This window comes from Drosophila ananassae, chromosome 2L (genome assembly GCF_017639315.1).
Source record: "Drosophila ananassae strain 14024-0371.13 chromosome 2L, ASM1763931v2, whole genome shotgun sequence".
Lineage (NCBI taxonomy): Eukaryota > Metazoa > Arthropoda > Insecta > Diptera > Drosophilidae > Drosophila > Drosophila ananassae.
Genome location: NC_057927.1, coordinates 28079242 through 28100225, shown reverse-complemented (window position 1 = coordinate 28100225; position 20984 = coordinate 28079242). Strand labels below are relative to the sequence as shown.

The 20984-nt window shown below is 43.6% G+C and overlaps 3 protein-coding genes across 6 annotated transcripts; 1 reads left to right on the top strand and 2 right to left on the bottom strand.

The window, feature by feature from the left end:
• Positions 1-950: 950 nt before the first annotated feature.
• On the bottom strand, positions 951-7813 carry LOC6505719 (14-3-3 protein epsilon). 3 transcript variants are annotated; one of them, XM_001964358.4, is made up of 4 exons: positions 7464-7813; positions 3312-3781; positions 3041-3221; positions 951-2981 (listed from the first exon to the last, which is right to left on the bottom strand). In XM_001964358.4, exons 1-4 carry the CDS (start codon positions 7525-7527, stop codon positions 2905-2907), a joined length of 792 nt encoding a protein of 263 aa, XP_001964394.1. In that variant the 5' UTR covers positions 7528-7813; the 3' UTR covers positions 951-2904. The 3 variants fall into 3 exon arrangements, with proteins under 3 accessions (XP_001964394.1, XP_014760770.1, XP_014760772.1); XM_014905284.3 differs by having other exon boundaries at positions 951-2978; positions 7464-7702; XM_014905286.3 differs by having other exon boundaries at positions 951-2975; positions 7464-7702.
• Positions 7814-8001: 188 nt separating this feature from the next.
• Positions 8002-10706, top strand: LOC6505798 (ribosomal protein S6 kinase delta-1). Its single transcript, XM_001964359.4, has 3 exons — positions 8002-8228; positions 8287-9984; positions 10037-10706. The coding sequence occupies exons 1-3, from the start codon at positions 8133-8135 to the stop codon at positions 10247-10249; spliced, it is 2007 nt and encodes a 668-aa protein (XP_001964395.1). The 5' UTR covers positions 8002-8132; the 3' UTR covers positions 10250-10706.
• Positions 10369-13833, bottom strand: LOC6505718 (retinal homeobox protein Rx). Of its 2 annotated transcripts, XR_001408466.3 has the most exons (3): positions 12638-13833; positions 11104-12261; positions 10449-11043 (listed from the first exon to the last, which is right to left on the bottom strand). XR_001408466.3 is itself a non-coding variant. In XM_001964360.4 (2 exons), exons 1-2 carry the CDS (start codon positions 13540-13542, stop codon positions 11331-11333), a joined length of 1836 nt encoding a protein of 611 aa, XP_001964396.1. In that variant the 5' UTR covers positions 13543-13833; the 3' UTR covers positions 10369-11330. The 2 variants fall into 2 exon arrangements, 1 of the variants encoding a protein (XP_001964396.1); XM_001964360.4 differs by having other exon boundaries at positions 10369-12261.
• Positions 13834-20984: the final 7151 nt, after the last annotated feature.

The window sequence follows — 20984 nt, the reverse complement described above, 5'->3', positions numbered from 1 at the left end:
GAGAAAAAATTTATCAAATTTTACCATATATTGAATTATGAAGGCCGTGTAATGGCGATGACCATCATCTAGTACATATCATTTTTGAAATGTATGTGTACCAACTAAAATTAAAAAATGGTATCTAGCAGTTACCATATCTTTGGAATACTTGTCCAAAGTTGAAATCTCAGATTTTTTACATAAATTTTTTGGTCTTCTATGATTTTTCCCCAAACATTTTCCTATGGAAGACTTTTATTTTCCTATTGAAATCAGTAGATCAGTAGAAACCATGTTTTAATTTTGGATTTAAGGGAAAACGGCTATCTACAATTTCTGTAAAGCTTTACTAAACCAGCTGAACCTTCAATATATAGTTTTTGAACATAGAACCGGTTTTAGACCAAACGTTATGACATTTCCTATCGTTCAGCTATATGGCAGCTATTGGATTAAGTCGGACGATCCCGGCGTTTCCGACATATATGTACAATGCGTGAAGAATAAGAAGGTGGAAAACAAGATAGCTCCAAGATAGATCCTAATCATAAAAAGTCACGCACAATAAATCCCTAAAGTATGCAAAGAAAAAGTTTTTGCAAATTGTTCAAGGAAACTCTACAGGAATATGAAATCAACGATAATTTCTAAGCAAGTGTAATTAAACCTTTAAAAAATATATATTTCATTGTCAAGTTAAAGACCCAAATTATTGGATACATTGGAGAAATGACGTAATATTTATATAATTTAATCAGAGGTCGATATTCAGAAGCAGCCTTCGGGCAGAAATATGTACCATACATATATTTTTATCTATCAAGGCACATAAAACTTTCGGTTGGTGATAAAGAAGAACTTCCGCTCTTCTCCATATCTCACACTGATTGGCCTTGCCACGCCCTGCATCGTCTGCCCCCCAGACACGAGCCCGAGAAATTCAATTAATAATAAATTGCGACGACCAGTTGTTTTTTATGATTTTTATTTGAAATGAATACGAATGTCAGTTTAGCTGCTGGTTTCTTGTATTTGTATTGCGGTTGTTTTTGCTGCTGATTTATGCTTAATTAACTTTCTGCACGGGCCTCTTCTTTCTAGCATTTCTAGCAACTGCGAAATATTAGTCTGGCCTCTTTTCTGCGCGCCTCATTTATCATGAAGAGCTGCAAAAAAGTTCGTGCGAAACTTTCCTGTTCTGCTCTCGACCAACATTTTCCGTTGTCATTATATTTCCTCGCTAATCACGCAAACACGCTACAGATAATGCTGCTTTTGATGTTGGGGATTCAGTTTTTTTGTTTTTTGGCTAAACTAAATGGTATTTCTTTTGTTGTGGAATTGGGCTTCGGATTTAAATGCCGACAGTGTGTCGCCGGAAAGGATATTCTGGAGGAGTTTTGGGGCTGGAAGGGAGATTCTTGGAAAAATTCGAAATCTCTACAAATTACATAAGTGGTAGGCATAGAAAATATACAAGTATATATGTATACAATATATATGTACCGTTTTTTTTGTTTTTTTTTTTTTGTATTTAGTAACTACAAATACTTTTCTATATTATTAATATGTTTTGTTTGTTGCGCAAGGAAAGAGATGAGAAAAATAGACTGCGATTGCGATGGAAAACACAAAACGAAAAGCAAAAAACAGAACAAACAATATTCCCGTTCGATTTCATATGATCATGCTAAAACAAAATGTAGTAAGAGAGCAAGGAAACGTTAAGAGAAAACCAACGGTTCGTATGCGTGTTGTGTGTAATGTGGGTGTCTGTGGGAGTCCTGTGGGTGTGTTGCATGTCTGTGCGTATGTATGTGTGTGTGGGTATGTGGGTGTATGGGTGTGTGGCTGTGCGAGTGTCTCGGTGTCTGAACAATACACTTACATACATACAAATTTAAGCTTAAGAATTCGTTTTGAATTTCGCTTAACTAACATTCCTTTTTCTCATTTAATATAGTTTTTAGCTTTATTTCGGTCTTTCATTCTGGTTGCTCATTTCGTTTCGTTTCGTTTACGCTTTTATGTTTTATTTGTATTAAATTTAAATTAATTGCTGTACTCTTTCTTACATTTTCGTTTAATTTTTATGTTTGCGCTTATTAAATTGTTTTCGTTTTCGTTTTTGTTTTCGATTTTATTTTCTCTTTCTCTTTTTATTATGGGCTTAAAATTAAAGTTGTATTTTATGTGTTGCTGCTGTGTAGATTTATTTATTTTTTGATGTGAACTTGCTTTATTAGTTTAAAAATGAATGCATGCCAACTCGATGAAATTTTCATTTACTTGTGATTGTTTCTCGATTTTCATTATGTGTTTTTGTTTTAGCTTTGTTTTTGTGGTTTAAATGAAGTTTATTTGTTTTGTTTTTTTGCTTCTCATAATTAAATATAATATTTATTTAAATATAATATAATGCTTTTGTTTCTCGAATGCAAAAATTTCAAATGTAGTAGAGTGGTTGCTGTTTTATGCTTTATTTTCGGAAGCCAGCACGAGACGACGACAAGATGCCCCTTAAGTGCCTGCCACATAGTTTTTCGCGAGTCATGCAGTAGCAACAGCAGCCACGCCCACCATGCCGCCCCAGTTTCAAGCGCGTTTTATTAATTTTTAGCTTTTTGTGCTGAATTTCGGGTTGGTTCTCGTCGTTCTCTGTTCCTCGTTCTGTCGATGAATTGTTGCATGCTGGATTGCTTGTTGTTGTTGGTTGTTGATGCTGTTGCTGTTGCTTACATTATTCCTTCACTGCCCTTGTTTTTGTCGTTCGTTGATTACGGATGTTGCTGCCGTGTTGGTTCGGTGTTGTTGTTGTTGTTGTTGTGTTCTTGTTGTATGCATATATATTATATGGTATTATATTTACTTTTAGAAGGTATATAATGTGTTTTTAAATGGAAGGGCGGGGGTTTACTTAAATTACGACACATCCTGCTCTTCGGGATCCGCAATCTGGGTATCCTTCGGCTCGCCGTCACCTGTGTTGGGGTCTACTTCTTAGTGTAATATTTATAACTTAATAAATGCAACAATTTGGTTTAAGCATGTGTCTTACCTTCTGCCTGCATATCGGACGTCCATAATGTGAGGTTGTCTCGCAGCAGCTGCATGATGAGTGTAGAGTCTTTGTAGCTTTCTTCACTCAGTGTATCCAACTCGGCAATGGCATCATCGAAAGCGGCTTTCGCCAAGCGGCAGGCGCGGTCGGGGGAGTTGAGTATCTCATAGTAGAACACCTATTTTCAACATTTTCACACAAACACACCATAAATATTACAAACTATCTCTATGGCATTGCCAATTTCAAATTTCCAACTGGAACATACCGAGAAGTTCAAAGCCAATCCCAAGCGGATGGGGTGTGTTGGGGGCAGATCGTTCATGGCAATGTCGCTGGCCTCCTTGTAGGCAATCAGCGACTTCTCCGCCGCATCCTTACGATCCGATCCGGTGGCGAACTCGGCCAGGTAGCGATGGTAGTCGCCCTTCATCTTATAGTAGAATACTTTGCTTTCGCCGGTTGTGGCGCATGGAATGAGATGCTTTTCGAGCACGTTCAGTATGTCCGAGCAGATGTCGCGCAGCTCCTTCTCCACCTGTCCGCGGTAGGTTTTGATCATCTCCAGCTTCTCCTCGGCACCCTTAGTCTCCTCCTTCTGTTCGATCGAGGTGATGATGCGCCACGAGGCACGTCGTGCTCCGATCACATTCTTGTACGCCACCGACAGCAGGTTGCGCTCCTCCACAGTAAGCTCGACGTCCATGGAGGCGACCTTCTTCATGGCCTCCACCATTTCTGTTGGGATTGGGAGAATGGAAACCATTGAAAGAGCAATTCAAACACAATGGTTCGAGTGTTTTTTTTTTACATTTTTAGCCATTGGAACTTTTGCCTGAACTTGCCTCAAAAGTTCTCTGTCTAGGTCACCATTTTCCTATCGGCGACACGCCCAGTTCAATGATAAATCAAGCAGATACTTATACGCAGAGCTCGACGTTGCGTCCACGCCCGTTTTAACAAATTCAGTCATACACCCGTGGCCCATTCAGCAATCAACCGGTGATAACGGCTTCCGCCGCACTGGTGCACCAACCTAACTAGCATCATACTCCCAAAAGCGCGTCATGAATCACATGCTCGGAGCTCCGGTGAAACGGCAGCAGCTGCAAGGCGACTCAGCGGGTCCACAATGTATACATTGTTGATAACAAAACGACAAAACAGTTCGGAATCAGAGCTGAAAGACTGTAATAGTGGTGTTGCTTCCCATTTCGCATTCTGTCGCCTGCATTAGCGACCTCTCGCTCGCTCGCGGCTCCCGTGTCAGCTGCTGACGCACTTCACCCACACCCACACCCACATCCACCCCCTCAAGCAAACACCAGTGAAGGCAAGAGACGCAGCGGGACACTTGCCGGACGCCTGCCGCCTGCCTTCATTTCTGTTGTAGTAGCACGTACATGTGAGAATTTAAATTAAAGTAGCATGATTCATGCGTGCCTCGCAGTTGAACTTCAAAAATTGCTGTTTGCATTGAGACTCGTATTATGCGTTGCGCATTTTGCAACACTGTCGTGCGTTAAGGCTGTTACCAAATTGAACTTGCCAGCTAACTGTTTAAGGCCAGAACGAGGGGGGGGCTGGCTGACCAGATAGGAAATTCCCCCGCTACCCAGCACATGTTGCTTAGTAGTAATCCACTACCAATTATGAGACATGCGCGCAAGTCGGGTCATTAAATATACATATAGAACGCAAAAATCAATAAACGAGGCAACAAAAAAAATACAATTTTTGGATCCATGGCAAGACAATGCGCAGCCAAAAATAAAAATATAATCCAGAAACTCATTCCAACTATCTCATACTTATATTTCTGTCTAATATTTCACATTTTCACAAAAATGCATACTATCTAAATTCCTTTTTAGAAACAGGTAGGTAGGTCTTTAGGTATCATACATGTATACAGTTTGTAGTGTCTCCTGTGCAGGTGCACGTCAGTACCCCGTACAATAAAAGATTAAGGAAAACACAGACAAAAGGCAAAGGGGATGCCTGGAGGTTACCCCTAGCCACGGCACGGCCCGGCCCGGCCCATCCCAGTCCTCCCCCATCCTTATCAGAGCGACGTGGGTGTGTGTGGCTGTGAGGGTGTGCCCGCTTGTGTGACATAAGGGCGCAGCAGCTGAAAAAACATGCGCACATACCGTTACAGCGCAAAGAATGTGTAATTAGACAAAGAAAAGCTAACAACCGGGCCACGGAGCAGAGGCTGCTGCGAGCTGACCACTTAAATGGTGCAATTCGAACAAAAAGCGAACATCCAACAAAGCACACCTATTCCCCCCCTTCTCGATCCCATATACCTATCTATCAGTCTTATGTATGCTTTTTCGCATATTGACGACATTGACGGAAAAAGCAGTGCGCGACCTCGAAAAAAATGTAGATAGAACCCGGCGAGTGGGAACGGGAAAAGCGAAGGGGGAAACGGGCGCTAGAGGGGCAATGGGGCAGAGGGAGCACCTGAGAAAGCACACTTAAAGGCTGACGTTAATGGGTATTCAGGGGAGAGAGGACGACGAGGAATAGGCTGTGGCTGTGACTGTGCCGGTGAACCGGGAGGTGAGGTAAGTTCAGATTGGGGGCGCAGACATTGCCGGCTGGCGGCATTAGCCTGTGCCTGTGCCTGTTCTACGTATGTGTGCTCTCTTTGGCGGACTGGTGTTGGTGCTCCAGCATGAGCTCCACCGCAACCGACCAAGTGCGACAAGGCCAACGCCAAGTGCTCCCGCAAACACACACAGGCTCACAGATACGGCTCACGCAGGCGAAAATAAGAAGACAAACATGTGATACAGACACAAAGGTACGTGTGTGTGGGTTAGCAGTGGCTGCTAATAGTTGATTGACTTCTTGCGGCTTTTATGAAGGGACGACGCCGCCGTCGCCACCGCCGCCGCCTGTTAATGTTGTCAGTTTTGCAGGCAATTATCCGCCGTACTGTTGCAATTAGCCCTCCTAATGTACAGCAAACTGGGCTTGGGAGTATGCCTCTTATTTTTCGCAGGCACTGTGCAGCGACGCCGACAGTGCTAGACACTCTAGTCATCCCGTTTTAGCACAGGCAGCGGCCATCGGAAATCGTTAAGCGCGCGCTTTTTGCAAAAGCCGAAATTGTTCTTTCCCCACCCCCCACCACCCTCATTCGGCTAGTCCTATGTTTGCATTTTAAGCAGCGTTTTAATTAATTGGAGTATTTTTAATTAAATAAGCAGCAACAATAAAAGCTCCCGGAGAACACTCATCCGCGCGCACATACACACATACACAGTCCGCAGGCGCACAAACACATGCGCGTGAGCATGAGTAATGCGAGAGCAACAGAAAAAAAAAAAAATTATTTTTTCTGCACTATCAGACAGAGTTGCCAAGTGGCTGGAGAACCGATTTGGAGGCGAAGAAGTTAAAACTAGCCGCAACTAATTTGCATAAATAACGAATTAGGGAAAACCAGGGGGCGGGAAGGATGGGAATGGGGGGAACCGGCGACACAATCGATTCATTCATCGATTTTTCTCAGCAACGCCGCGCCGTTGACGCTGCGCATGAAAAGCACATTTTGAACAGAAGCAGCAGAAAGAGACATGCCCCCTCTCCCCACCCCATCCACATCGACATCGACATCCCACTGAAATGATTTTGGGTGTGGATGTAGAGGGCTCAGATATTTGGACGAAATTAATAAAGTAAAATTGTGTCGCTGCGTTTCCTTCTAGAATGATACGCCTTGACGACAACTGGCGACTACAAACAGCCCTTAGCAACGCTTGGAAATGAAAATGGAAATGTTGGCCGCGCAGCCCTCGCTCGCAACGCTAAATACACAAAATTTCGATTTGGAAAGGAACCCGGGGCCCCCACCCCCCCTTCCCCACGTTTACTCTTTTAAGATACAACTATTTTCTGTAAATTATAATACGCAATTTCGGCTTCTTTCTCTTTTCGCAAACGGAAAGACCAGCGCGAAAACCACGCGAATTTTTGCCGGTAAAAATCAGGTTTTACATTTTTCTCCTCTCCGTCTCCGTCTCCCTCTTCCAGTCTTTCTTCTTCCGACGCTCTTCTTCTTCTTGGCGTTCCTCCCCTTCCTTCTCTGCCTCACCCCTGTCCTTCGTTTCGAAGAAATACTACTCATCGACATCGGCAGCGACGCTACGTCGCACCTACACATATGAAGCCTGCCCTGCCTGCCTGCCTGCTAAATTAAAAATTTCCACTTTTCCCCAGCTATCAAATAGTCTCCTAGTTTTAAATTGGCTAACTTGGAACAATTTCGGACGTATCGGGCGACGGCAACTTTTCAGAGACCACGCGACGACGCAGCGCAACGAACGGACCCCTCCCCATGGCTGGCGCTCCTCTGGCGCTGATGAGAAAATTTTTTCCAGCCCAAGCCTTTTGGTGCACTTACCGTCGTAGCGCTCAGCCTGCTCGGCCAGCTTCGCCTTGTACACATTGTTCTCGCGCTCAGTCATTGTGTTGGTGCCTTTTCGGTAAAATTATCCACACAAAATTATTTAAATGCTCCCGGTACGTGCGGCGTCGAATTTGCAGTTTGCCAGTTGCCAGTTGCCAGTGTCTCGTCGCCTTCTTTTCTCTACTTGCTTCGGTGTTGCCAGGTGTGTGCGGAGCAGTGTTGCCAGTGTGGCTTGTAGTTGAAATGCAGCGAGCCGCCCTGTGTGCAGTCGTTGTTATTAAACACCCTGTGCCTTTTCCATCAAGTATTACCATGCTCAAGGCTTGAACTTCAAGCGACCCAAAATTGGGCGAGTTAATATTATAAATGTATTTTTCTGGGACAAGGCATACTTTTATTTTGATCCTTCCGTCTGGATCCTTAATATATTAATGTACATTTTGAATTGAAATTTAAGTTTTCTTTATTTGGGCGCGTCGATACGACAGTTAAACTGATAACTTAACTGTTTCTTATCGATGTTTATCTATTTTGTGTTGCCAATGCAGCTATCATACAAAATTTGGTCACACTGTACCAAGTTGCGAAAAAAAAATTGGGGGAAAACATTTGATAGGAAACGGAAATATGCTTATCAAATAAACCGCCACTTGCAACAGCAGGATGAGTCTCAATCTGGGGGGCTGGATACACAGTTTCACTGTGACGGACACCCAGGAGCACAAGGGAGGATACACAATCTATAAAATAACATCGATTGTGAGTACGGATATTATAAGACATAGTTAAAGATGGTTGATTTTCCGGACTTTGATAGGTCTTCCCCCGATCGGTGCCCCAGGCCCTGACCTGCCTAGTAGTGTGGAAACGATTCCATGATGTGAAAAGGCTTCACAAAGAATTGAGCCGACGCCACAAGAGCATGCAACTACCGGGAAAGCTGCCCGTGCCCACGGATAGCAGTTACTTCAAACGATTTGATGCGGTGGTCATTCAACGGCGAAAGGAATACATCTTGCAGCTCCTTGACTTTGCGGCGCAGCATCCCGCGTTGTATAAATGCGCTACCTTCACTCAGTTCTTTCAGGAGCAACCTTCGCCAAACGGGTCGCCCCTTAAAAAGCTCTATGTAGAGAGATCTTTGAGGCTGGGTCATGAGAACAGTTGCACTGGAACCATGGGAAATGGCGGTGCCGGGGCCATAGCCGATATTTGCGATAAACTTGATCTGCCTTACGACCCACGTAATGCCGAGGAAACCTCTACGGATGCACGCTGGGATAAGGATAAGGCAAACGACAAGGATGTCGAGCTTGGAACAGAACCCAAACCTGTTGCAGAGTCGAAGCCGGATGAGATTTCCAATAAGCGGGACTATCTGCGCCTTCTGACGCCCATGGCCTCTATTGAAAAAGAAGATAGTGACTACATATACGAGGCGGCCCTGGAGTTCAGCCATGCCGTCCAGGCGGAGGTCAATTTGGAGTATGCCGAAGCCCACCATCATTATAAGCATGGGGTGGATCTTTTGCTCAATGGATCGAAACAAGACGCCAACGAGGAGAGGAAGTATATAGCCAAGGCCAAGATAGCCAAGTATTTAGCCCGTGCGGAGGAGATCCACGCCAATTTTTTGGCAATAAATTGCCCAACAAAGAAGCTGCAATTTCAGCTCTCCCTTGACTTGACCGATAATGGTTGTGTTGCGCAGTTGGAGTGCCCTTGGAACCAGCTGGCCCGGTACAAGGTGCTGCAGGTGCTCCAGGAACGGGTGATGCAGGTTCAGAGCGTGACAAAACCTCAGCAACCCGCGGCCATCATGAAAGGTATTGAAAAGCCGGCTAGTCACTCGCTTACCCAAAGCATATTTCTGCCTCAGCAAGTTCCGTACATGGTTCAACTACTGGCCTATTTCCAGTCTGAGCAAAAGATATTCTTGCTCTTACGACAGGCAGAAGGCGGCAGACTGTACGACTATTTGCAGAGCTACACCCCAACAGGCAGCAAGAGTGCCAATTACGGAGAGCTTTTTCCAGCGGAGACGGAACAGGAGGAGCAGCAACAGCTCTCCGCCGACAGCGACGTCAGCGATTTGGTGCGAAGCTCCCAACAGTTGCTTAGGTCAGTTTCGAATACGTTAAGTAACTTGCAAGCTGGTATCCCAACACCTAAAAAGCTAAAGTCCGATGCTTCGCGTATACGGAGCAAGCCCATTCCAGAGCAGTGTCTGCGGCAGTGGGCCTGCGAGCTCGCCATTGCCATACACAGCCTGCATGGAAAGGGCGTCATCCTGCGAGACCTGCACATGGCTAACATCCTTTTGGGCGCCAAGGGGCAGTTACTACTGACTTACTTCTACCAAAATGAAGGCCTCAGCTCGGACGACAACTATGTGCACAAGGCACTCAGCTTCGAAGCGCTAGCCAATCACTTTGTGGCCCCAGAAAGACCTTTGAGTTTTCGATCCGATTGGTGGAGCTACGGTGTGGTGCTCTACCAGTTGCTATTGGGAGTGGTAAGTACGATGTTGAAGCTGCAAATCTATTTTAACTACGAATTTCTTCCAGCCTTATAAAGCTACACATCCAGGCCAGCTGGAGCTTTATGGATGTGTTCAGTATCCGGGTGATTCCATCGACATTTCCGAAAATGCCAGGGACCTCTTGGAACAGTTATTGGAAATAACACCCGAGCATCGTTTGGATTACGATCAGTTACAAGCACATCCATTCTTCAAAGGCATTGATTGGCAGGCAGTTTTGAAACAAGGAACAGCCTAACTGTTCCCATCATACCAGTTACTTTTTATTTATTATTTTATTATATTATTTTATCTTTTGCCGATTCGGTTGTAAAACAACTGAATTTAGAGCTTTTGATATTGACTACGAATCTTCAATACATTCAAGCTATTCCCACCATTTTTTTCCTATTTGAAAGTGTAACATCTATGATTCCCATAATAATACTTTATGCACCTTGTTTTTACATTTTAAGCTTTGTTTCTGTTTGGAACTTATTAGTCAGTAATTGGTACAAAATACGATTTATTCATATGTCTATTATATACACTGGCGAAATGTCCTAGAGTACGATACAATAACGTAACTTAAATTAACTTAATTTTAGGTACAACAAATTTTTAAACGAATATACAAAGCGGATAAATTAGTAAGTAGTAACTTTATAAAGCCGAATGAGCTAATATACAATACAGAAAGAATTTTATTGTCTAAACAACAGTATTTTGCAATGGTGTAGGGATATACTTAAAGTAGTACGGATCCGGGGCTCTTTGCGGAAGAGCCGCCCTGTATCCATGCGGTAAGGCACATTTTGAATGCATTGGGGGCTGGGTTCTACAAATGTTCTAGAACCTCTAGCCGTTTTTAATCTATACTTAGAATTAAAATATGTCTTAAGTTTTGGCAAGACTTATCGATTCTGTTGTTGCAACTTGCGAAATTAAACCTAAAAGGAACCTATGGCAATATGAAAACAATGGCCAGGGACTGTATCTGTGTACATGGTCAGCAAAACCCTAAAAGCCTCTGGATTGTGGAACTCAGTCGGGCTTAAATATCAATGTTTACACGTTATGCATTAATTGGCTATCGAAAATATTAATCATTACCTTTAAATTCGAAACTTTAAACGGATCTCGCTTGAAATCAATCTTTAAATCCCTGGCTCTTGGAGGTACCTGTGGCCCCACAGCCAGCCGACGATACAAGGTTTGAAATGCTGCACACCGCACGCCCACCTAAAATGGCCGCCGGAATCGGGCGCTTGGCACGATGGGCGTGGTCCAGCGGCGGTTGCTGCTGTTCTGCTGTTGTCGCCTATGTGTGAGCATTTCCCTTAGTGCAAAAAAGGCGGCAGGGTGAAGCTCTGTGCCTGCTGCTGCTGGGCGGCATCCTCACTTTTGATCACAGCCTGCAGGCCCCCGCTGTCGTTGTCGTCGCTGCTGGTACCCCCACCACCACCACCGCTAGAGGATCCGCCTGGGGCACTTGTCACATAGTGCTGACCTTGAGATTCGACCAGGTGACAGTTGGAGCCAGGACTCAACTCTAGACCCGATCCAATTTGGTGACATTGGAGGTGCACGTATTTTGTTTCCTCTGCGCTCAGGTACTTCCCGTTTAATTGCTGCTGGGACTGGTGGGGTTGCTGCTGCTGGTGGGTATGGACGGTTACCAGGGTGCCATCTGCCAATTGTTGTTGCTGCGGATGCTGAGCGGGCTGCATTTCCGCCGGCTGGTAGCTGGTTCCGTTGGCCACCACGTCTTCGCCTCCCCCTGCTACCGATCCGGAGGCTGTTCCCATTTCCATGCGCGTCGGGCTGCCGTAATCGAAGTGACGCATTGGGAACAGCTGACTTTCATGCACATAGGCACCATACTGGCCGGAATAGGTGCCGTACGGACTGGCCGCGGGCGAAAGCAAACTGAACTGGGGTGTCAGCTCGTAGGGAGTCTGGTAGCTGGTCCAGCTATCCATACTGCCCGGCGGCGTCACCGTCGTCGTCTGTGGATAGCTGGTAAACGGAGGGGCAAGAGTTCCAGGATTCAGACTCGCCGTCGGCGGAGTGCTTGTCTTGATGTACCCCGTTTTGCGAGGCGGTTCGTGCTTGCGCCACTTAGCGCGTCGGTTCTGAAACCATACTTGCACCCTAGACTCGCTCAGGTTCAACTTGATGGCCAGTTCTTCGCGTGCGAACACATCCGGGTACGGGGCACGTTCGAAAGCTCGTTCCAGTTCCTCCAGCTGGTAGGCAGTAAAGGTTGTCCTGTGGGTAGAAAAGTGGGTTAAAGAGGCGAATTAGAAAAGGAATTATAATGCCCCAGGTCTAATAAGTTGATGTGACCGAATGAAACTATTTCTTTTTTTCATATAAATTTAATTTGAACAGAAATAATTTAAACTTAAAAAAGCAATAATGAGAGTAACTTGGTCTGTCAAGTGCGTTTATCTAGCTCATTAAGAGTCAAATAACCCCCCAGATTGCGGTCGTAGTGCCCCTTAACATGCCTTGCCATTACTCATACGCCCCGTGGTTGACCCATAAATAGCAAGTATTACTGTCTCTGGCACATAATTTCATTGATTTCCCGTCGTTAAATTAATTGGTACTAAAAACACATAAAAAATTGTCATCAGCTTACCTCGTTTTCTTTTTTTTAATGCCATTGGGATCGCCTTTCTTTTTACTGCTGTTGCTCTCCTTCTTCGGCGCAGCGGATGTCACACCTCCTGCTGTGCCTGCCGCCCCCTGAACTCCTGCAGAGCTGGCGGAAGTGCCGTTGGGTGTTCCTGCCCCACCATTGACCACCGTCGCGGAGCTGGTTGTCGGAGCGACGACAGGGCCACCCGCCTCCATCTGTCCGCAGATTTCATCGGGTTTTTTGAGTTTTCCAGCCGATGAACCTCCATTGAGCATCACTGGGGAGGAGTCCTGGAGCAGGGCATCGCCCCCGTGCTGGTCCAGATGATCCAGGTGATGCGGGCTGCCGCCGTAGAGGTGCTGCAGTTGCTGCTGTGGCTCGTACTGATCTTTGGGCGAGTAGTCCAGCTTGCCATTCATCGGATGATAGTCCAGGATCCCCACCAGTTGCTGCTGTTGTTGGGAGGGCTGTTTATGGATCATAATGCCGTTATGGCTGGGCGGAGGAGTAGCCGCATAGTGGTGGTGATGCTGCTGTTGGTGCTGTTGCTGATGCTGCTGCTCCACGATCTTCTGGGGGGCAGTGATGTACTCGTACTTCTGCGTCGGTGAGTAACACCCAATCTTGTTCACGAAGTCTAGCTTGGGCACATAGTTGGGAGATCCTCCGGGACCAGAACCGCCACCTGCTCCTCCCCCGCCTCCGTTTGGCAGAATAGTGTTGCAGTCGGGCAACCTCTGTTGCTGCGGCTGTTGTTGTTGCTGGCTGCACAGCTCGTGGACACTGCCCAGCATCACGGGATGCATCGCAGTCGAGGTGGGCAGGAGGGGCTTGGCGCCTAGAGGGTTCAGCGGACCGCCGCCAAAGTCCCCAAAAATGGGATCGTCGAAGCTATCGTGTTCCATCCTAGATCCTTTTATTTTTTTTAAAAACACCAACACAAAACACTAATCACAGGCTCAGACTTTAGAGATCACTAGCCTTCCCAATTCATTCGATTTCAACAGCTCTTCTTTGTCACTGTTTCTTTTCTTTGGTTCGTTTATGTCAGTTAATTGCGTTTATCAAGAGCATTTTTCTCTCAAATCTGTTGTTTTATTCTATTACTATTTGATATTTATATTCCTCCTCAGAGCCTGCTCACCGTTCGAGGTTCGACTTTAATTGAGTCGGCTTCGGCGATGATTGCCTTTTTATACCGGCGCAGGCGACTGCGCAGCGTCGGGCCTGGCAGCAACCAATCCCAGGCCACCAATGGCCGCCGCTGTTCGGGGTGTGGTTTCTCTCCCCTCCAGCAGCATGTTTTGTTTTTTGTTCTTCAGCCTTCTTCCACTAGCCGCCCGTGTCCGGTTCACAGTTCTGGCATGCGATGAGGAATGCTACCAGCATTTTCCGTGGTCTAGGAACGGAAAGCGATACGGAATATTAGGTCCTGGGAACGGGACTTGGATTTCTACTGGTTCAAGATTTGATTAAGGGGCCCGGGTAAACATTGCAAGGACATAAAATTACTTTGTTTCTTTTAAACAAACTAAGGATTTTACCTTTTATTGTTTATATTGCTACTTTGAATATCTTACTCATTACCTTACTACTTATGCGGAACTTGCTCCTTTTTCATAAACCCAATAAGAGATAATACTTTTTAATAAGTCCAATAAGAGATAATAGAAGACTTACTCCTTCAGATTGATGGATTTCGAGAGCTTCCTATGACATACGATTTAGAATCTAAACTAATAATAAAAAAAGAGCAGGTGGTAGTAATCACAATCTTATAATATCACATTAAAGTACTAACCAATTTCCGATTCCACAAATTATAATTGGTATTACCATGAACAACTTATATTAAAAGCATATCCTGTTAGAATAAGAAAAATTCCAATTACATTTTTAACTGAATTTGAAATAATTCTAAATTTACCATTTAGAATAAAATTTTTAGAATGGAAAGTCCTCTTTTCTGAACATTCTTGAACAGTTTTCCAACTTATAAAACCACTGTATAGAAATATTGATGTGACGCCAGAATAGTAGTTTTTGGTCAAGTTTTTCACTTTCGGGCTTTTTGGACTGGGATTAAGTTTTGAAATCTTAGCAATACTCCTAAAGCATGTCCTTCTCTTCTTTCGTTTTCTACATGAAGTTGCAGAATAAGTAATCCTTAAATCGAGTTTAACTTGTTGACAATTTATACAAGCTGGTTCTTCACGATTGGAATAATAATTCATATCATATGATTACCGATTATGAAATAGAATTAAGCTTAATAAAATCTGAGGGTGGCAACTTCCCCCTCATCCCAATGGCTCCAACATCTCTGAATAGTGGAGATATTTGTCACTTGAAAGCGCTAAGCTGACCCTTATGACAAAGTATTTTCGTTTGGACATCCCTAACAATCCACCTTCATTTTCACACATGTTGGTCAAGCAATTAATTTCTGACTCACAACGAATTTCCCCTTAGTGTACAATCGCTGTTCCCCTGAATGCACAGGAATTTCGAGGGATGGCTCAAGATCGGGGTTCCAATTGGACAACCCTTAAACTACAGGGCCTCTGAAGGATCAGCAATCGGTTGGCACGCTTGCGACCTTTTCCTTCCACTTCTGACGGTTTGTACTTCCCTTAACGCGTGCCACCCTCTAAAAGGACTCACAGGAGTTGCGTGTGACCTTTTGGCCAAATGCTGGTACTTCGATCACCGCACTTAGACCTGGGCTAAGTTATGGCTCATTTGGGTGGACTCGGAGATTTCACGGGATATTTAAAGTGGGAGGGGAAGGATGCGGGCGACAGTCAAGGGGGGTGAAAGTGGGAAAATATACAATTATTAAGATTTGGGGATCGTAAGATCGTAGTGTGAAAAATGCCCCTAAATACAAGATATTTTTAAGTGCATAATTTTATATACGTATTTTTAATTTAATAGGTTGGTAGTAAAGATCGATTATTTACTAAACATATTTTTAAGAACTACTAAAGAGATAAAGCAACTACTTTATTATATTCTTCGATAAACAAGCTTAAATAAAAAGGATTTAAAGTACAAGTACCGCATTCTAAGGAACTTCAGGAATCCACCATTAAACCCGCATTGATCTTGCTTTAAAAGCATTAGCTTCCCAGGAACTCAAGTAGGATCAACTATTTTCCCATCGATTAAAGGGAGGTAAAGAGGAAGGAAACCCATCAAATTCCTCATGAAAACTACAAAAAATCTTTCACACAGACACATCGGACAATTCGATACTTTTTGGCTTTGCAGGTTCAAAAATGCGGGCAGACGGAATCGAGAATCGCCGGAATCGAGGTCTGAGGAATGGTCGCGGGGCACGCGATCTGTGCCGAAAGATGAAAACAAATAAATACACCCCATACTGAGGGTACTGGGTCGCGACCCAGAATGGGAGGGATGTTACTGGAAGGTACAAAGTCTTTGGGGTGCGGACCTCTTGTTGCGTGTGAATAATCAGACAATATTTTGCATTAGCCAATTCACCAATTATGAGGGCATGAGTTAGAGGATGGTACCAGGATGCAGTCACTGAGGAGGGAAGTTTTATCCTCCTCCCGTATAGCCTTAAGAAAGCCAAATGACTTTGATAACATCTCAGGCAAGATCAAAAGTCAAATCAAATTGATCCTTGAACCTTTAAGAGGCGTAATTAGAAAGGTCCTACGATTTTTAATATAAACCTAATTAAAGGGAAAAGGATATTGGATTGGGGTTTCTAATACCTATGATATGTACGTTAAAATTGTAAACAAAATTCTACTTCTGGTAAACTACATAATGAGAACTCTAAGTTTTAGTATAATCTGATTATTTCTGGATTTTTGCAGTTGGACTGTGCTTGTTTGGAAATATCTGCGATAGGAACTACTTGGTACAGTCGACGCTGGAAAGCAACATGCGCGCCTAAGCTTTTACTGAATATTTTTTCATATTTTTTCCATAACCATTAAGAAACACACACTCAGAGACAGACGGACAAACCAGCAGACAGATACGACTGAGCGCAGACAGATACTCAAGCCCATCGCCACGTCGCCGCGTCCACACTTGTCCCACCGAGATGACAGGCCATCCTCAGCGGCAATATGGCTCGGTAACATCAGCAACATTCTCTCATCCTCGGTGACAGCGGCCTGGCATTATCACATTGTATTACGATATGAGTGGAGACAGTCACGACGTTTTGTTATGCATTTCCACAAACGTTCTCACAGATAGACTATATACACATATAGCTATGTGTATATTAGGGCGGTTCGATTTGTAGGGGGTAAAAAAAATCGCTTAGGCACATATGATTTTTGGATTCCAGGGATCAAAATAAGAAACTTTGCTCAAGAGACCATACCTCTAAAATGAATTCTGATGTCCCTCGTTTTAACGTGAAGGAAAAATCTTGTTTTGACCCATTTAGAGTGCCCCAATCGAGTCCAAATGTATGAACGACCCCCACTAACTTTGGAGGGTCGACCCACCAATGCTTGTGGTACCCCCCTAGGATCCCACAGGAGGGATTCTCCCTTACAAAAATATCACAAAATCACTGCACCTAAAAGTATGCTATGAAAATGTAACTCAAAACCTGTTGCTCCGCCCACCGCCTCTCCTCCTTTTCGTCCCTTGGTGGCCCCAGGGGGGTACCAAAGGGGGGCATGGGTGGGTCGACCCTCCAAAGTTAGTGGGGGTCGTTCATACATTTGGACTCGATTGGGGCACTCTAAATGGGTCAAAACAAGATTTTTCCTTCACGTTAAAACGAGGGACATCAGAATTCATTTTAGAGGTATGGTCTCTTGAGCAAAGTTTCTTATTTTGATCCCTAGAATCCAAAAATCATATGTGCCTAAGCGATTTTTCAATCGACCCACCCTAGTGTATATGTATGTATGTACCTCCCATTCCATTCGCCTTGCTTTGGATCGGCGATTGTGATCAGTTTGCACAACAAAATTCCAATATGGCGGGCTCAAGCTCGGCTCACACATTGCCACACTTTCCCATTCAAACATATATGGACACCATACATGTGCCCGCCGTGCCAGAGTCCAGAGCGGAGCTCACCCATACCGACGCGTCCAATTAAGCTTCGTTAAGATCAATTTAAATCCCGCATAAAATAACAAATAGTTTTTGTATTTTAGTTTCACTTCTGCCTCTGCAGTCGCTATTTGTTCTCGCTCTCTCAGTATTCAGCAGAAACAAAAAATATAGGATGAAAAATGAAAAACCCGACTTATGATCATTGCACTGCGAGAAAATTGCAGTTAAAATAGCGCTCAGAGTATTTTAGGAATTGTTTTGCAAAACCGCGTTATCCTTGAAGACCCAAATTATACTTTCTTAACTTTGCTGAAACAACATATTTTTTTAAGTGCATATTTCGAAATCCACTGCCCACGAGACAAAGTCTGCAAGTCGACCCGTAGCCAGTGCCGTAGCCGTAAATGTTCCCGGCCGTAAAATGGACCCGGCCCATCCTCTAGCTTTCCGATGGCTGTGCTGACGAAGATGTATAGTTTTTTCCTCATTTTCGGTTCGTTAATTCTCCATGGCACTTTGGGGTCCAACTTGCCGGTGCCTACGACTCTTGTTCGGGTTATTCTACCCCTCTGGTACCCGCTTTACACGATATGGAGTGCATACTTCTGAAAATTCGTGGGGACGGATGTGAGAGCAGTATCTGACATATGACCCAGACGAACAGCGACGATCACAAACGGCGACTCAAATTGGTTTATGCATTTTGCTTTCCACTCTCTGTTGCCTTTATGATTTTGCCATCATTTCCATAAATGAGATTTTTTTCGACATGACTGTACCCAAAGGGCAGAGCTCAAGTATTTGGGAGGGATTTTTCTTATCCACATTCTTGTATCTCATAATAAGATACAAAGAATGTATTCGTACAAATTGGTAGTTTCCAAAAATGTATAGCATACTTTGTAGCATGAGACTAGCATAATGAAATAGCATCAATAAATCGGTTATACATTAAAGTTTTGATTGATTTTTATAGAGAAATTTGTAATGCCCAAGAATCCTGGTAGCCTGAAGTGCCAGGTTCTGGGTAACAACAATCGAATTATACTTTGTGGGCACTTTAATTTCATTTGATAAACAATCTTCCGCCAAAACGAGATAATTGTTCAGTAACCCTTTCGAATCAAGGCCTAACTCCCCGCCACGCCCCCACACACAAATCGCCACTAAATACTTAATGCAATCAAAGGGAAAGTGAGAGAGGACGCCAATAAATTAAAGGCAATCACCATTGGACAATTGCTATCGCATATCGCACACGAAATGTGGGGCATGTGGAGCATATAGCTGAAGATGTCAACCGCTTGGTTTGGCCCGTGTAATTGGCTTTGGGTCTTGGGCCTGTCGATTCACGAAAAATCGCAACACAGTGCGCGCAATTCAAATTAATTGCCGACAATTGTGACTTATTTAAGGCGAAGGCGCCATTTAATGTGGCACTGTTGCAACTGTGGCTGATAACTTGAGCGGCACGATCGTTGTCGCGGGCCAATTTGTTGGCCTGACTGGCAAATTATGTAATTTGCTATATTGTTATATGTATGTTAAAAATAAGTAAGAAAAATAAAATTTACCAAATCCTAAAGTGATTTTTATAGCCACATTACATTGTTTATTAAGACCTTTAACATTTGAGAACCCTTATTAGTATTCCAAACTACAATTTTCAATTTAAATGTTTTTTGCATACTATTTAGTTTAGATTTCTTAAAGAAAATTTGAATTTTTTTTTAAGTTCAAGTTCTTCCAAGAATTTTTAAGAAAATTCAAATTTTAAAATTATAAATCTCCCAATCGCTTTGTGGGGTAATATTTAATTAATTATGATTACCGCCGCTGCACTTGTCATTGCCATTGTTTGGAGGCACCACTTATCGTTTTTGGCGCCGTGGAACTGTGTGAGGACTTAATTGTTTGTAATTATATAAAATTGTACAAGGTCGATTACAAAAATTCACTCTCGTACTCGGAGGAGGGGAGGAGGGTTTTCTGGATGTGCTGGTAAATCCATGGATTCCAATTTGTTTTAATATAAAACGCCGGCCGGCAAGCAATTTAATTTGTAGCGCATATAGCAAGTGTGGCGTCGGGAAAATTGATTCCTGCTCATTATTTCATTAAAAGCATTCTGCCAATTGGCGGGACGAAGACCAAAGAAACCCGGCCTGGTCTATCAAATTGTCTCCCGCGCTCCGTGATTTTTGCTTGCAGTTCGATTTGATTTCATGAATGGAATTGTATCAATTGATTGTTTTGGTCTTGTTATCGTTGCCTTTCGATCGTCAATAATTAAGTCGTGGGCGTGCTTCGACTCCCCTCCTTCTCTCCAGCGACTCCGTCTAAATAGATTAGAATTATTCGAGCTGGTCTGCATCTCGACGCCTCCGTTTTAATGAACAAATCAAATTGTCTAACTGTAATCCAATTGGCTCGATTCAAGTTGGTGCCACGCATTTCAATTGGAGAAACAAGTGAAAATGAATATGGAATCAGTGGGGATGAATATATATATTGATTCGGTAGATTCGGGTTCGGTATATATTTTATTAGAAGAGGAATCACTTTTTCCCAAATACTAATTACCAAAAAGGCAGGCAAATACCCACTAACTAAGAATATTTAATCCAAACCAGCCATATTTAAGCCGAAAACTTGACGTTTCCTAACTCCATAATAAACAATTAAAGTCTGCCGGTAACTGAGATGCAGCGGAGGAAATTGCCTCTCAGAAATATCAATATTTTCGTTGAATTTCAGAACCTCAATGAGGGAGTCCTGCGTAGTGGATATTACTTACTGGAGAGTAAGAGCCTAACGCACGGGAAATTTCAAATATTAAAATGATCAAATAAGTATGGATCAACCAAACAAGTGTTTTTGAATATTCCAATTCCATGCTATTTCTTAAACATCATTTAACTTTTTTAAGCATAAGGTGTGAATTGACGAATGTTTCTTAATATGTGAAAAATACATTTGCCTCAGACATATATTTTCTGTATAGACCAGTCCAATAAGAAATTCCAAATGCGTACGCGAAATGGAGGCTGGTGAGGCAGAGTCACGGGAGGGATTGGTAAGGGACGTGGAAAAGGGAGACGGCGGGCATGACATGCGGGCAAGTTTAAATTGATCTTAACGAAGCTTAATTGATTGCGTCAGTATGGGTCTGTACGTGTTAGCACAGTGTATATCTGCGAGAGAATAGTGGAAGAGAGTTTCCTACACTTTCAAAAATGTTCTTAAAATTAGTTTGGTCCATCGAGAACAACCTTGATGCGAG

Bases quoted from the DNA above. Each gene is read 5' to 3' on its own strand.
- LOC6505719 (XM_001964358.4), bottom strand. From the start codon at position 7,527: ATGACTGAGCGCGAGAACAATGTGTACAAGGCGAAGCTGGCCGAGCAG. The intron at 3,782-7,463 runs GTAAGTGCACCA...CAATCCCAACAG, and splicing joins GCAGGCTGAGCGCTACGACG to AAATGGTGGAGGCCATGAAG. The intron at 3,222-3,311 runs GTATGTTCCAGT...TGTTGAAAATAG, and splicing joins GATTGGCTTTGAACTTCTCG to GTGTTCTACTATGAGATACT.
- LOC6505798 (XM_001964359.4), top strand. From the start codon at position 8,133: ATGAGTCTCAATCTGGGGGGCTGGATACACAGTTTCACTGTGACGGAC. The intron at 8,229-8,286 runs GTGAGTACGGAT...GGACTTTGATAG, and splicing joins TCTATAAAATAACATCGATT to GTCTTCCCCCGATCGGTGCC. The intron at 9,985-10,036 runs GTAAGTACGATG...AATTTCTTCCAG, and splicing joins ACCAGTTGCTATTGGGAGTG to CCTTATAAAGCTACACATCC.
- LOC6505718 (XM_001964360.4), bottom strand. From the start codon at position 13,542: ATGGAACACGATAGCTTCGACGATCCCATTTTTGGGGACTTTGGCGGC. The intron at 12,262-12,637 runs GTAAGCTGATGA...TTCTACCCACAG, and splicing joins ATTAAAAAAAAGAAAACGAG to GACAACCTTTACTGCCTACC.